Here is a 13,902-nt window from a genome sequence, read left to right as displayed (position 1 = left end):
CCTTCCCCGGGGAACAGCTTCCCCGTTCGCGGCCGCGTCCTCGCCCCTTCCCGCCGAAGGGCAGCTCAAGGGTCGGTCTGCCGGCACCGCCTGCCGCCGGGGTAGGAGGTGGCGGTTAACTCGTCTGACACGTCGGGTCGGTGCTGCATTAGGCACCGGGAATTACGGGTGACGCTTTACTCGGCTGGGTTAAATATTTTTTCCTCTTTGGGCCGTGTGTTTGCATAATGAAGATCAGCAAGGCACGTCTTCTGCCTTTTTCCCCTATACCGACAGCCTAATGTCCTTGGTACCTGGCCGCCGCTTCCTAATGCACATCAACATAGGCTGATATACAGCGAGTCTGATCTTTGACTCGCCTTCGAGATAGCGACACATTTTCTCCACAACAAATTATACTTTGACATTAGAAGGTGGCAATCTGTAATGGATATTGCAATCTGAAGATTCAAAGAGACTATCTGTGATCTTTGTCCTCAGCCGAGTAAGCTGGAGTCTCTCTTCCCTCCTACATGTTATTTGATTGTGGTACATAACCTTGGGATGTACTAATAATCATTAGTCAGAGCTGATATATCCTTTATGGGCCTGCTCCGCTCAGGAAGGGAGATGTTCTCTAGAACAGCAGTAAATCAGCAAAACGTGCACTTAAATATACAGTAAAATGTGGTTTGGGACATGATCCTTCATACATCATATAACAAAATGCTTTGCTGAGAGAGTCACGCGTGTGCTAATGGGAAAAGAGGGCCGCTGTGACGAGACCTGCGGACGGGAAACGATTTGGTGGCAGGAGGGAGCCAGGAGAGACCCCTGAGCAGCTGATGGCAGTCGTGACTCCCCAGGTGCTTCTCTTCCCCCACGTAGATAATGTGGTGCCTTGGAGGAGCTGGCAGGAGAGAGGGGAGGGGAAAGGCAGGCAGGGAGCCCTGCCGAGCTTTGCAGACATCATGACTTTCAGACTGAGCCTTGAGACCACCGAGGAGTGGCGGAGGGGGTCTGGCTTGCCAGGAGGAGTGAGGGGGCTGTTCTGCTGTTCACCAGCTGGGCAGGTCTGGTCGCTACTTTGTCCTTGGGTTTTGGCTGGTAAGCAGCTGTCTTTTTGCAGCTGAATGTTGCAGGAAATAGAGCATCTCCTCATCTTTTTACAGGCATCCCTCATTGTTATTTAAATCTAAGTGAATAACTAAGACTTGCATCTGCAGCTCCTCCAAGGAGCTGGCCGAAGCAGGGGCAAACCCTCAGGGGTGAGGGAGAGGACAAATCCTCACCCCTCAGCAAGGCAGCCCAGGCGGCATCTCCCTGTGCGCAGTTTGCTAGGGCATGCGCTGAATCTTTTGCTCTCTGGGTTCCTGGCCTTGCTGCTTTGCCTCCCTTGGTTTGTGTGGTCTTAAGTAGTTGCAGAAACTGTGCCCAAAGGGCTGGCCAAGCCACCCAGCCAGACCTCCATAATGCCTGGGACCTTATCCTGCACTGCTCTGGGGGGAGCGCTGCCTCTGCTGAGAGCCTGAGCTTGCACATCCCTGCCGACCCCAGCAGCTGGGCCCACGGGGCCCCGTGGCTTCTGTGGGTCTCATCACCCATTTTGGAGCTGACCAAATGGGTGCGTGTTTGGCTTTTGCTTACTCGTGACGATTCAATCCATGAAGGAAATGTCCATGATGACTTAACCAAGCTTTGGGCCAGCTGTGTTGCTTAATGCAACCTCTCCATGTTACATTTAGTGCCACTAATGTATTGGAGGGCTGCCATCCTCCGCTGACTGCAGCTGGGGGCGGGCATCTTTAGTAGAGCAGATGAACATCTTCTCCGAAGCAGAGGGGGAACAGATTTATGGAAGGGCTTGATGATGGGCGGTGCCAAACAGATTTCCATGGCAAAGTGGTAAGAATCAACGATGGCGCTATATGCTCAACATGCAGGACTGATCGTTTAGGGGCAGTGGTTTATATTTTCATGGAGCAGAGGGAAAGCAGGAATCACAGTGACACAAGACAGGAAAATGAGTATGCAAGTAAGGGCGTGGTGAACAGGTATGTCTGTATACAAGTTAGGTATTTATAAATCTTTTTTGTTTGTTTTTGGAGTTAGGATAGCTCAAGCATTGTCAGGGCACCAGGGGATTTAAGCCATAGGAGTTTTCACTGCCCCAAAACTGCATTTGATGCCTGTTTGGCTGGTGGGAAGACAGACTCAGGATAGGTGTGCGTTAGAGCCGAACGTGAGCTGCTTTCCATCCCTTTGGTCAGTAATTCTGACCCAAAGCCCTGGCGCTTTGCTGGGGGATGGCAGCCTAACGTGGGCCACACACAGCTGCAGGCCGACCTGCACTGGAGGAACTGAGATCCCCGGTTCCAGCAGAACGTCTGCGACCAACACAGTCATGCACCTAAAGAGGGAAACAAGGCAAGTCTTTTACTCGCCCTCCAGTAAATATTAGAGTGGTTTGCACATTTCTTTTTCTAATTCTGTAATTTTTTTTTTCTTCCTGAATCTGTTCCAAAGGTGAGCACAGATGAATTTCTGTACAAGGCGAGTCACTTAAGAATGGGGGTGTTTGAATGGTTTGCCTTTTAATAAATTAATCAGTGCCCATGTTTTTAACAGCCATAAGAAGAGATAAAACCTCCATGCCTCTTGTCATGGCAACTACGATAAACGAAACATCATTCAGAAGTCAAGAAAAAAAACACAAGCACTTTAGGTCCTAGCCAAGTCTGCAAAGTAGCAAAACTGATTACTAATTCAAAAGAGCTGTGTCCCTCAGCACTCACCATTACTGGTTTTACTACTAATAATACTGGAGCTGCATAAATTTAACAGAAGGCAGAGTGGTGCTGAAGTGCCGCTATCCTGATCAAACACCTCCATGAGGCCTTCACTTGCTGTGGTCAGCCTGGCAAGAAGAAGTGCTGGGTCATGGGGAAAGAGGGGGTTATGTTTTTATAGCTATAGCAGTCCGGTGACGTTGAAATCTAGAGAGAGAGTGGAAGAGGCCATAGGTAGTTGTAATTTATTCATAAACAGCTATGCCGTCATGAGAAACTTTTAAAAATAATATGATAGTTCTTTAAATATTTAAGAGTCTGTTGACCTATTTTCTCAGTAAATTAGGATTTTTTTGGCTGCATTAACAATGACTTGAATGCTGTCTGCTTTAGTCGCTACACAATTCAGCTACACTGGGTTACAGAAACATGATTTTTTTTAAGGCATGTGACACAGGAGAGGAATGCCATTGTAAGTGTCTAGACTTGTACTTAAAAACCTGTAGACTTCCTAGTAGGTAATGCTTAAGCTCAATTTATTGAACACAAAAACATTCACGTAGCATCCTTTAGAGTCCTAAAACAAATGTCTTTCCGATTACAGCACTATCCTTGGTTACTCTGCAGTGGAAGAGCCATGGTGTGGCCGCCCTTCTCTTCAAAGTGCAATGGCTAAGACCATCAAGCTCATCTCTGCAAGCCGCATTTGTGAGTACACTTCTTTTCTTACTCATTTATTTTGCCCAAGGCTCACGAGGCCTAGAAGTTAACTCGACAGAAATTTGGCCATGTGTGTAGCGCAAAGCATCGTGTTACTAATCACAGTGAAGTAGTATGGCCAGAGACCAGCTCTTTCTGAACACTAATAGAAGGTGCTATTAGCAGAAGATGCGCTGTGTTCATCATGTTGTAGGGGTTTGAATAGAACTCATCTATGTCCCGCCTGGCTCCTCGGAAGGCAATGGCAAGGTAAGGGAGGACGTGAGAGTAGAGCTTTGGCTGGCTATCAAGCAGGAAGGTGGCCAGCTAGTTGGAGAACTTCACAGGGCCCTCCTGACAGAGGGGGAAGTTGTCACCAGGAAGGATGTGTCAGCCATCAAGGGTCCCGTCATTGTCTGCTTAGCTCAGGGGGAGGATGGCTGCAGGCTGTGAAATAAGCTGCAGCACCAAAGTTTAAGTCTGTCCCCCCATTACATAGCTTGGGGACCATCTGAGCCCCTCCCTCCACCCTAGAAAAGGACACAAGAAGGGGTGATTCCTGCTCTCTGAAAGGCTCTAAAATGTACATCTCAAGAGGATCTCTGTCAGGACTATTTCTGGCTCTTTCAAAGCTGCAGTAAAATAAACCTTTACCCTCGCTGTCATCACCTATCCTTCTTAGAAGGTCTCAAGGATCTTCATGTTTTCCAAGGGCTGTTTTAGTGGCCTCAGGCAGAAGGCCACACGGTCAGAGAGAAGTTCGCACAAACTCAAGTGTACAAGGAGGCTGTTAACTTTCCATGCAGCCCTTGCTGGGGATCTCCAAAGTGACCCGGGAAGGGTACTTCTCAGTGCATGTTTCTGCACAGAGTGTCACTGAGCTGACTCGAAGTAAAAGACTAAGTAAATGCTGGCTGTCAGACTTCAACAAGCTTCCTCATCAGGTGCAAATGGACAGGAAAGGTTTTCTTCCATTTGCACCTGATGAGGAGGCATGTTTCTTCCCCAAAAGCTGGTATCCGCCACCCTGTGTTTCATTCCCATAGATCAATTCAGCATTCTTTGAATCAATGTTCTCCACTGATGAGTTCTTGCTCTTTATTTTCACTTTGAAACTTAAAATCCAGCAAATGTTTTGTCATCTGAGAGATACCAAATGCACAGAATCAAACCTGCAAGCTCCTAAATGAGAATGGTTGGGTTTATATCAGGAATTTCTAGTTCCTAGAAAGAAATATAACACTAGAAACTTTTGCTGAGATTAAACAGGAGACAATACTACAGCACAGAGGAAGAATTTCTATTTTTGCTACACCCTTAAGGCAATAGAGGAAGCGTATGTCATGGCGGCAGTGACAGCTAATGAGCAGATATACAATATTAATTGCAGTAAGTGTAATACACTGAACAATCTATCAACTTCTGTTTTTTTAGCTGCTGTAGCTTAGATACTTTCGACTAACACCTCTGTCTGAACTGGCTGCTTCGAGTTTGTTTACCTATACAGTGGCACATAGAGGAACTACCCCACTGCTTCCTATAACCTGTGCTGTGCAGTCCGGGCTGTTTTCACCTACACCGGCCGCTGTAGCGCTGCTTTCAGCGTTGCAGGTGTTCAGATGATTGTCTTCTTCCCGCTGCTTGACGGGCTGACCCAGTTGTACTGGGCTTGCACCAGCACGAAGCTGTTCTCCCGGATCTTTCGGAAGTGCATCACCTCCCCGTTTTCTCTGATGGCGATGACGTTGGGGTCCGGCTCGCTGAAGGAGACCTCCGACCGCTTGTGGCAATGCTGGGCACAGACACAGCGCACGGCAGCTGCCAGCACCAGGCCCAGGGCAGCAGTGCAGACCAGGAGGATGCCGAGTTGGGCTGCTAGGAGTCGGGTGCCTCTGCCAGGGTCTTCCCCCTTCCCGGGAACAGCAGATTTGGGAGCTGGTCTGGTCACCCATGGCAGAGTATTCCCATCTGCCGCCTCCTCCTTGCCCCCAGCGCCCGTCTCCTCTGGCTGCGATGCCAGCTTTCTTTCTGCCATTTGCCTTGAAGCCGATGACAAATTGCCGGCAGCATCAGCATCACCAAACCAGGCTGTTGTCGCAGTGGCGTCACCCAGGTGAGTGCGTACGTGCGGGGCAGAAGGAGACGCTGTCGCATGTGGGGAGGATTTCGAGATGGCCCCGCTCTCAGTGCTGGCCTTTGAAAGCAAAAGCATGATGAGATGTATGGTGAGGGAAAAGAAAGGGGGCTGATTAGGTTCTCGCTACCTACGTCGCGGTACAGTTCAGCTCTGTATTTCTGACACCTGGGTGTCCCCCTGGCCTTGGAATAACCCCGCTCCATCCCCTGGTTACTCAGTAGCTTTTAGAAAATGAGGCAGATTCAACCCTGCTGCATCCTTATCAGAATTGCCATGGGAGGGACAAGGCACTGGGAGTTGGTCCCAGGGGGGCAAGGCAGGGTGGGTTGAAGGGGCAGAGGTGAAGGGCACAGGCAGGGAGGAAGGTCACTGCTTCACCTAAATAAAGGTCTGCAACTCCCGTTGCAATGGTGGTGGTGGTGGTATTTTTCACAGGCATCATTATCACAAAAAAAAAAAAATCACTTAATAAGCAATTCCCATCTTGAGGGATGCCAGGGTCATGCTGAAAGGACAGGTGTGATTGTCCTGGCCAAGTTTTGTATTTAGGGTCATGCCAGGCCCACTGGGATTCAGTATCGCCCTTCTGAGGCTGTGGACCGAACGGTGGAGTGGAGGGACCCAGGAGACTTGGGATGGACTTTGACATCAGCAGGTTTGGGGCAGTCATATACAACCTGTGAAGTCTCCCCAAAACCCGTCTTGCTTTCTCAATCTACACAGCCAGTTTGAAACCTGATGCCCCTCAGTGTTGCTTAACCACCCATTTTAGTGGGAATGACTGGTCTTGCGTGCTCCTGCTCCTAGGGGCTCTGCCTGGTGTCACGCACCTTACGTTATCCATCGCAAAATGACAGCCACTCCATGCCAGTTCTGCAGCCCAGGCTGTGCTGCAGATACCATCCAAGACTAACTGTGAAACAATCATACAATTTAGGAGGCCCCCAATGAATCTTTCCATTCCCACTGTGCACCTGAGCCCCCATCCAAAACCTGCAAAATGTACTGGAGTTTTTTCTTTGGCTCCACTGAGATTTGGATCTGGCCCTCCATAGCTGGCACCTCTCCAGCCTGTCCAGCCCAGCAGGCTTTTTCACACATCCATTAGTTACACCAGAGAAACTCTCACCCTCTACCATCGTTAGTGATTTCTAAAGCTTGCTGGGAAGACAGCGCGACGGGGGCACAAAGCTGAGGTAGGAGCCCTGGCAAGCTGTGAAGCAAAGTAGGGGAGGGTCAGAGTGTCCTTTGCGGAAGAGACGGTTTCTGAAGGTGCTAGTGAAATACAGTAGTAAATAACAGACTTTCAGTGGCTGACCTGCAAACTGTAAAGTAGCTGGCTGGCAAAGTTAGGTTTGCATGTTTATGGATCACTTGCCCTCAAAATGCAGGCGCCGTTCAGTAGGGATATACTGCAGGATTTGGGACTTTGGGATATAAAATGGAATTGCCCTATCTCACTTCATTTCTCCTTTCTTTTCATACTACTACTCTCCTTTCTTGCTAATTTCTTAATCTTTTTGTTAAGCTCTTCTGGTCTTGCCTTCCACAATAACTCTTCCTTTCCTTTGGTTACCATCTTCTGTCATTTCTCCACTTCCCTCCATGGCTACGCCAGATGCTTATGTTACTCATCCCTACTTGTTCTCTGTCCTCTGCGCCTTCCTAAATATTTCTGCTTCATTCTCTGCTGTACTGCCCCTTCCTCTCTTATTTTCTGTGAGATTACTTCTCTTACTCCTGTGGCATCCTGCAACCCAGATCTACTTCTTTATTTTCCTTGTATTTTTCTTCTCCTCATCCCCTGTGTATTGGACTTCCCCTGCTAACTCTGTACCCCATGTCTCTAAGCTATCCCTGCTTTCCATTTTCTTCACTAGTTCCCATCTGAGCAGCCCCCTCTCTGCTCCACAGCCCTAGTATTCTCCAGTTTCTCTCCCTCCTCTTGCTCTCCTTTTGTCTTTCTACCTAATTCCTCCCATGCCCTTTCCAGCTCTCATGTTTCCTTCTGTACATACAGCCACCCCGCTCCCCAAGGCTGCAGTCCTTTCACGCCTTTCTGGGCTTCCTCTCCTGAGGCACCCCTTCCTGAAAGGTGCTCCCACCCGCTTGTCCCATCTGCCAGCTCCTGTTCTTCCAGCTGCCTCTGGTGAGTGCACCCCGTGCCTGTGGCTAACCCCACCACCAATACCACCACCACCACCTCTGCCTTTCTGGTCCATCCAGCCTCCCAGGCTGACTCTGCCCTCAGAAAGCTTCCTTGGCCGTCCCCAGGAAAGATGAAGTCTTTGACCTCTCGTGAATGTCATGGGTGGTACCTATCCAGCACCTCTGGAAAGGAACATCTCAGCCTTCCATGGGAAAAAAACGCATGTTTCCAGCCCAGTAACATCCAGCAGCCTGCAGTCATGTCTACATATGGAAAAGTTATTTTAGATGGTTTTTACAGCGGGACTCTTAAAAACCCAGGCAGCGGGCTCAAAAGGAAAACAAAAAAAGAGATATAAAACCCAATTCCCAGTTAAAGTAACAAAATTAGAAGTCTTAACAGTCTCAGTGTAGGTTTAGTCACTTATGAGACCTGCGTGGGCTGCTTGGTGATGTGATGCAGTAGAGAGGTTTTATCCTCATCTTCTCTTAGACCTTTCTATCTTTGGAGAGGACATCCCCCCTGTCCCTGCTGCTTACCTGCCCATCGTCTTTACAGACCAAACAGTTGCGTGAGGTGGTAGTGCTGGCAACGCCTCCTGTTCTAAGGTATGGACAGAGGAAAGGCAGGGTTAGTAAGTGAGACCCGTCAGGAATACCTGGGCTCTGCACCACCAGAGGAGTCTGCCACTCGCTAGAGTGGCCTCAGGACACACACGGTCAACGCAGACCATATTTTAGTAACACCTGATCATTTATTCTTCTCCCCATCCTTTTCACCCACAGTGTAAAATGTGTCCTGAAAGCTCATGCTCTAAGACTTCTGAGCAGACATCCTCAAGCCCAAATTTCATAATTGCTTTAAATCCTTTCTTCCTTTTCCCTCCAGATGGAGAAATAGCTCTGCTGAGTTCACTGTTTCTTTGAATATTTGCACGTGCTTTTAGAAGAAAATACTGTAGCAGTCAATAGTTTTTAATCACATTTTTCAGCCACCTGGCTGGTCCTCTGCTGGGCTGAACAGCGCAACGTTGGGTTCTTAAGAGTTTTGGATTTTCTACCTGTCACTGTCTGTCACATGCAATTTCCAAAGGGTTATTTCTCAAAATTTTGGCAAGCAAACACCCTCTCACCTCCCTCCCCCAGCCTGCAGACACCTTCCTACATGGGCCCTTGTGCATCCACAGGGAAACCAGTACTATTTTCCTTCCCCAGAAGGGCTGGAGAAATAGCTCTTCCCACTGCCTAGTTTACCCGTCGGAGGTGCTGTACCTGGAGTTGTCGTCCTGGGAGAGGGAACCTTGCAAGGCGTCTGCTGTGCTGGGGTCTCGGGTGGGGAGGGACGCCCCCAGCCCCTGGCCCCAGGACCCACTGCTCCCACTGGACACATCCCGTGAAGGCCGGGCTGGCTGCTTTTGCTCAGTGACGGGACGGGCATCTGACCCAGCACCAAAACCTGGCTCGGGTGCTGGCGTTGCCGCGATGCTGGTGGGGCTGGCAGGCGGCGCGGGGGTGTGCAGAGGGGAGCTGGTGGCAGCTGCAGGAGAGGTGGGACCTTGTCCAGCATGGAGACAAAACAAGAAGCAGGGAGAGAGGAGCAGAGGTCTATTGTCTTCAGTTTGTTTATTTCAAATCCCACTTGGTGCTAACGTTTGCCAGGAAGGATCATAATAGTGGGGGGTTTGTTGTGGCTTTTTTTAATTTTCATGTCACTCAGTTTTAAGTAGGAACCCAGATGGAAAGCAAAGCAGCAAGACCCACTGCCTAAATTACAGTCAAGTAAAATAATTAAAGCTCAGTCTTGGTGCCATGCCAAAAATGCTGAGAAACACATCTGATGTTAGTAGAAGTAAATTTTTGGAGCGTTTTACTGACCAGTGGCTGCATAAGTACAACTAAATACATACCTGAATGTCAATAGACACATTCAGGGACAAATGAATTCCTTTAGACAGCACTCCTAATCTCACTTGCTTGTCTTCAGAAGCTAAGATTTTAGGTAATGTTGTATTTTAGGGTTTGCATTGAAATCATAAAATTTGGCAACTCTAATAATCTTTCTGGTACTGTCCCCAGGACTGGCTCCATCACCTGAGATGCTGTCCCATGCCCTCACTTCAGGGGTTCGCCACAGCCATTGCTGATCTCCCCGATGGCCATGGGAGTCAAAGAGGTCCCTCCAGCTTGTTTGGGTCACCTGTGTTCAACGCTTGCCTGGAACAAGCTGTAAAACCACTCTGCGGTCGGTAAGAAACCCATGCCTTTGCTTGCCGTACCTGTGGGGTGTGGGTCAGCCGGTCCCAGCGAGGGCACGGGCGTTACGGGGTCAGGCTTCTTGCTGCCACCAGCAAGTGTTTTGTTTTGCCCTCGCTGAGCCACGATAGCAGATTCGATCTTTGCCCAGTAAACAAAGTATGACTGGACTATGGAGATGCTGTTAAGACATAATTAGGCAAGAATTTACTGGCTGTATAGCACTAATAAAACATCCGACTGTTGAGCTAATCACAAGGACTGCTTTAATCCCAAGACAGAGGTGACGCAGAAGTAATTTAAAGGATTAGCCCGTCACACGTTTTATATTACAAATAAAAGATACCAGGTCCCATAAGAAAGATACGGGGTGAAGAATCACCACTCATAATTAAGATCAGCCAAAAAAATGTGTGGGAACTTAAATAAATAATAATAAAAAAGCTATTGTATTCACTGTGTTGATAGAAGTACATTTGGAAAACTTGGACTAGCTCTGCTTATAATCCTCCGTAGGCAGGGAAACAACAGTGGTATTTACTAATTAAAACAAGTCAATGTAAGTTGTACAAACAGCAGAATAGGTAGGGAAAAAAAAAAGTCTCTCTTCTCAGCCCTCTGGTATTTGAGCTCGCCTAACCCTCCTCTTTTTGTCCAGTGCCAGTGCTGCGTTGGCCAACCTTTAACTGTTCACCCGGAGAGCCTTCTTTAAGCTGGAGATTTTGAGAGAATTTCAGTTCAGATTGCTCAGCTGCTTCTGAGAATTAGCTAAGGGGAAACCAGCCCGGGGTTTCTTGTGCCAGATGACTCTTACAAGGCCTTTTTAAGCCTAACAAGGAGTTTTCGCTTATGCTGCAATATGGAGAAAAGGGAGAGGCTATCAGAAATCAGCTTGGAGGGTTGAAAGCTGGAGGGTGAAGGAAGCATCAGAGCGGGTGGCTCGGAATGGGTGTTGTTGGATTTGGGTCGGGTTGATTTTGTTGCTTGAATTTTATGTGTTTTTAATAGTACTTCCTAATCTAAAACAATGGGTAAAAATTAGAAATGCCAAACAGCAGTATTTCTGTTTCAATGAATTTGTGTTGACTCATGATGAGATGCACAAGCTACGACACTCACCAGGATGTTTATGATTTGGGGAGCAGCCGAGGATCTGGCCAAGCAGCTTCTAAATGGTTTTATAAAGTCAAAACATAACAATTTAATCTCTTCCAAAAGGAAAAGTCACTGTGCTTCCTCTAAGATAGCCACTTAGAAGATGTTTAATTTCATTCCAACTCAGAACCAAAATACTTGGACAGTTTGGGACTTTGGTGCAAAACAGAGATGTCAAGTTTTGCCCCAGTGCTCACTCTCTCTTCCTACTGTGAATAATTCCGTTTACATTTAACTTTTTAAAAAAACACTAATTTTTAATGTTTTTTTTAAAGAAGTGATATACAAGATTATCCTGTAGGCAGGGAAGTCCTATGGGCTGTGTTATTTAGAAAGGTAGGCAATGTGATCACAGTTGTCTCTTTATGCCTTAATATTTCTATTTCCTGAGTGCTTAGGCTGTCATCTTCCAGTGTACTTATTCTGAGAAAATAGTGACCATGTAAATAAAAAGCAGCACTACCCAGCAGATATAAATGGTGGTTTATGTGCCAGCTGGGACACTGTTGCAGCACTCGATAAGTATTTAGTTATATGGTGTTCGAGATACATAAACCACTGTGCTGGACAAGTATGATGGAAAAATAAAGCCAGGCCTTTAGCTGAGAAGACACAAATTCTGGTTAGGAACCAGCATGTTCTTACAAAAACTTGATGTCTCCAATGGGTTGGTCTGGTGCTTTCCATACGAAGGACAGGTTTCTCTTCAGTGACTTGTCCGAGTGGGTGACGGTGTCACCATCTTCAAAACAAGTCAGCAGCTTGGAACCAGGAGGGATGAAGATGAATGTGCCAGCGATTTCATCGTTTGACACTTTGCGAGCTTGAAGCAAAAAGCCCATAAAATCCCGGGTGCTCCTCACGGTCACTGCAGGACAAAACATGGGGCACGAAGGGATTTGCCTTGTAGTTATGGGGTGAATTGAGTGTGATGGAGTTTCCAGTGGTAGCACTGAAACCGAAAGAAAACCCTGTGCAAACCCAACAAAAACGTCTTACTGTCTTTGTCCTCACTGACTGTCTTGGACATGCTGGATGGAGGAGGCCGGACTTTTAACTTTGCAGTGGGTAACTGCACACAAAATTTGCTTGAGTCTTCCCCCCCTCCCCTTGATTATAAGCTGTTAACCACATTGCATTAGGTAGCATGCAGTCATTTTTAAGGAAGGAGGTTTGGGTACCGCCCTGTATGTATGCAAATGCTTGTGTGTTGCCCTCGGAGGGGTTTTATTTTGCCTGGGGATGAGTGGGCAAGCGGCCAGGCTGGGGAGCAGTGCCTCTCAGCTCTGTCTGCATCTGCCTCAGGAGTGGTGCAGATGGGGACAGGGCATGCTGCCCAACCGTACCTAAGAGTCGGGAAAGTCCCCCGCATGCAGTGCAGGAGAGCAGGGACGGCGACTTTACCCTCTGGAGGTGCCTCTCATATGCCAGCACGTGGTGATGTCCGCTGTGGTTGAGACACAGTGGAGATAAATGAATCCCACCCAAAGCATCCAAACCTATCGTCTGCCTCTGGCAAACAGTTGATCTGCAACATGGTGAAAACCTGGAGTTTGAGGAACCTTAGGTCAAGCGCTGCAAACTGAATCCCTCTGTAAATACGTTCGTTTCCTCATGATGAGAGAGGTGGCGTAGCTCACTTGGAGCAGTTCTCCCTCTTCCCAGCCCTCTCAAAGATTAATGCCATCACTTGAGATTAGTTATCATGTATTTTTCAGATGCAGAAATGAAAAGCTGTTCCTTACCTGGAACCTTGTCGCCTGGGAAGTAGAAAGACATGTTGGTGTGGACAGTAATGTAGTTGTTGCTGGGGCTGTGGAGCTGCGTTCTCAGGTGCCTGGGCATCATGTCGGTGCAGGCAGAAAGGCTCGCGCCGTGCGAGAAGGCGGCCGCACAGGAGACCAGGCAGAGGGTTGTGCACGCCCAGCCAACAACAGCGATGTGGGCGCTCCTGCCATCCTCCATCCTACGGCAGAAAACAACGGGCAGGTTCACTTCCAAGCAGTGGCTTCAGCAGCCTGTGAGCCCATCTGGCACCTTTGAATTAGCTGAGCTTCAGAGCTGCCCTTCCCACAGCCTTTAAACAAAGGAGAATAAATGATCTCTGCAGCACATGGATCCACTTCGGTAATCCACAGCATTTCACATTTTTGAAGTAAATTGTTGTGGGTGGAAGGGGAGAGGTCCTGCAAGAGGATGATTTTCTTGCCAAGTCGCCCATGGAGGGAGTGGTCGGGCAAGATTTGCTCTAAAAAGTCTCATGGCATTTAGGAGGAGACGGCTGGGTGCAACTGCGCTCTGCTCCCATCACCATTCCCAGCCCAAATGTGCAACCTGATCAACAGGGGAAGCACCTACCCTTAGAGCCGCAGAGCTGCTGCAAGCCCCATCCCTGGCGGGGCTGGTGCCCAGCACGGAGCCTCTCCCTGCCCGCGGCACAGAGCTTCTCAGGTGCCTGGGCATCATGTCGGTGCAGGCAGAAAGGCTCGCGCCGTGCGAGAAGGCGGCCGCACAGGAGACCAGGCAGAGGGTTGTGCCCGCCCAGCCAACAACAGCAATGTGGGCGCTCCTGCCATCCTCCATCCTACGGCAGAAAACAACGGGCAGGTTCACTTCCAAGCAGTGGCTTCAGCAGCCTGTGAGCCCATCTGGCACCTTTGAATTAGCTGAGCTTCAGAGCTGCCCTTCCCACAGCCTTTAAACAAAGGAGAATAAATGATCTCTGCAGCACATGGATCCACT

General features: G+C 48.5%; 2 protein-coding genes across 3 annotated transcripts in view; one reads left to right on the top strand and one right to left on the bottom strand.

Moving 5' to 3' along the window:
- The window catches only part of LOC104130600 (sodium/bile acid cotransporter 7), a 149,524-nt gene extending 144,567 nt beyond the window's left edge, over positions 1-4,957 (top strand). For both annotated transcript variants that reach the window (XM_035899205.1, XM_035899204.1), the window contains 2 exons: positions 3,373-3,476; positions 4,902-4,957. In XM_035899205.1, coding sequence (XP_035755098.1) covers positions 3,373-3,444 — 72 coding nt within the window. In that variant the 3' untranslated portion in view covers positions 3,445-3,476; positions 4,902-4,957. The remainder of the gene's footprint in view (positions 1-3,372; positions 3,477-4,901) is intronic.
- Positions 4,958-5,082: 125 nt separating this feature from the next.
- Positions 5,083-13,125, bottom strand: REELD1 (reeler domain containing 1). The gene is made up of 6 exons (XM_035899194.1): positions 12,906-13,125; positions 11,806-12,028; positions 10,029-10,186; positions 9,025-9,289; positions 8,293-8,356; positions 5,083-5,661 (listed from the first exon to the last, which is right to left on the bottom strand). Exons 1-6 carry the CDS (start codon positions 13,123-13,125, stop codon positions 5,083-5,085), a joined length of 1,509 nt encoding a protein of 502 aa, XP_035755087.1.
- Between the last annotated feature and the right edge of the window lie 777 nt (positions 13,126-13,902).

This window comes from Egretta garzetta, unplaced genomic scaffold, assembly GCF_000687185.1.
Source record: "Egretta garzetta isolate BGI_Z169 unplaced genomic scaffold, ASM68718v1 scaffold258, whole genome shotgun sequence".
NCBI classification, from domain to species: domain Eukaryota; kingdom Metazoa; phylum Chordata; class Aves; order Pelecaniformes; family Ardeidae; genus Egretta; species Egretta garzetta.
The sequence above is the reverse complement of the archived record's forward strand: the minus strand, read 5'-3'. Positions and strand labels throughout refer to the sequence as shown.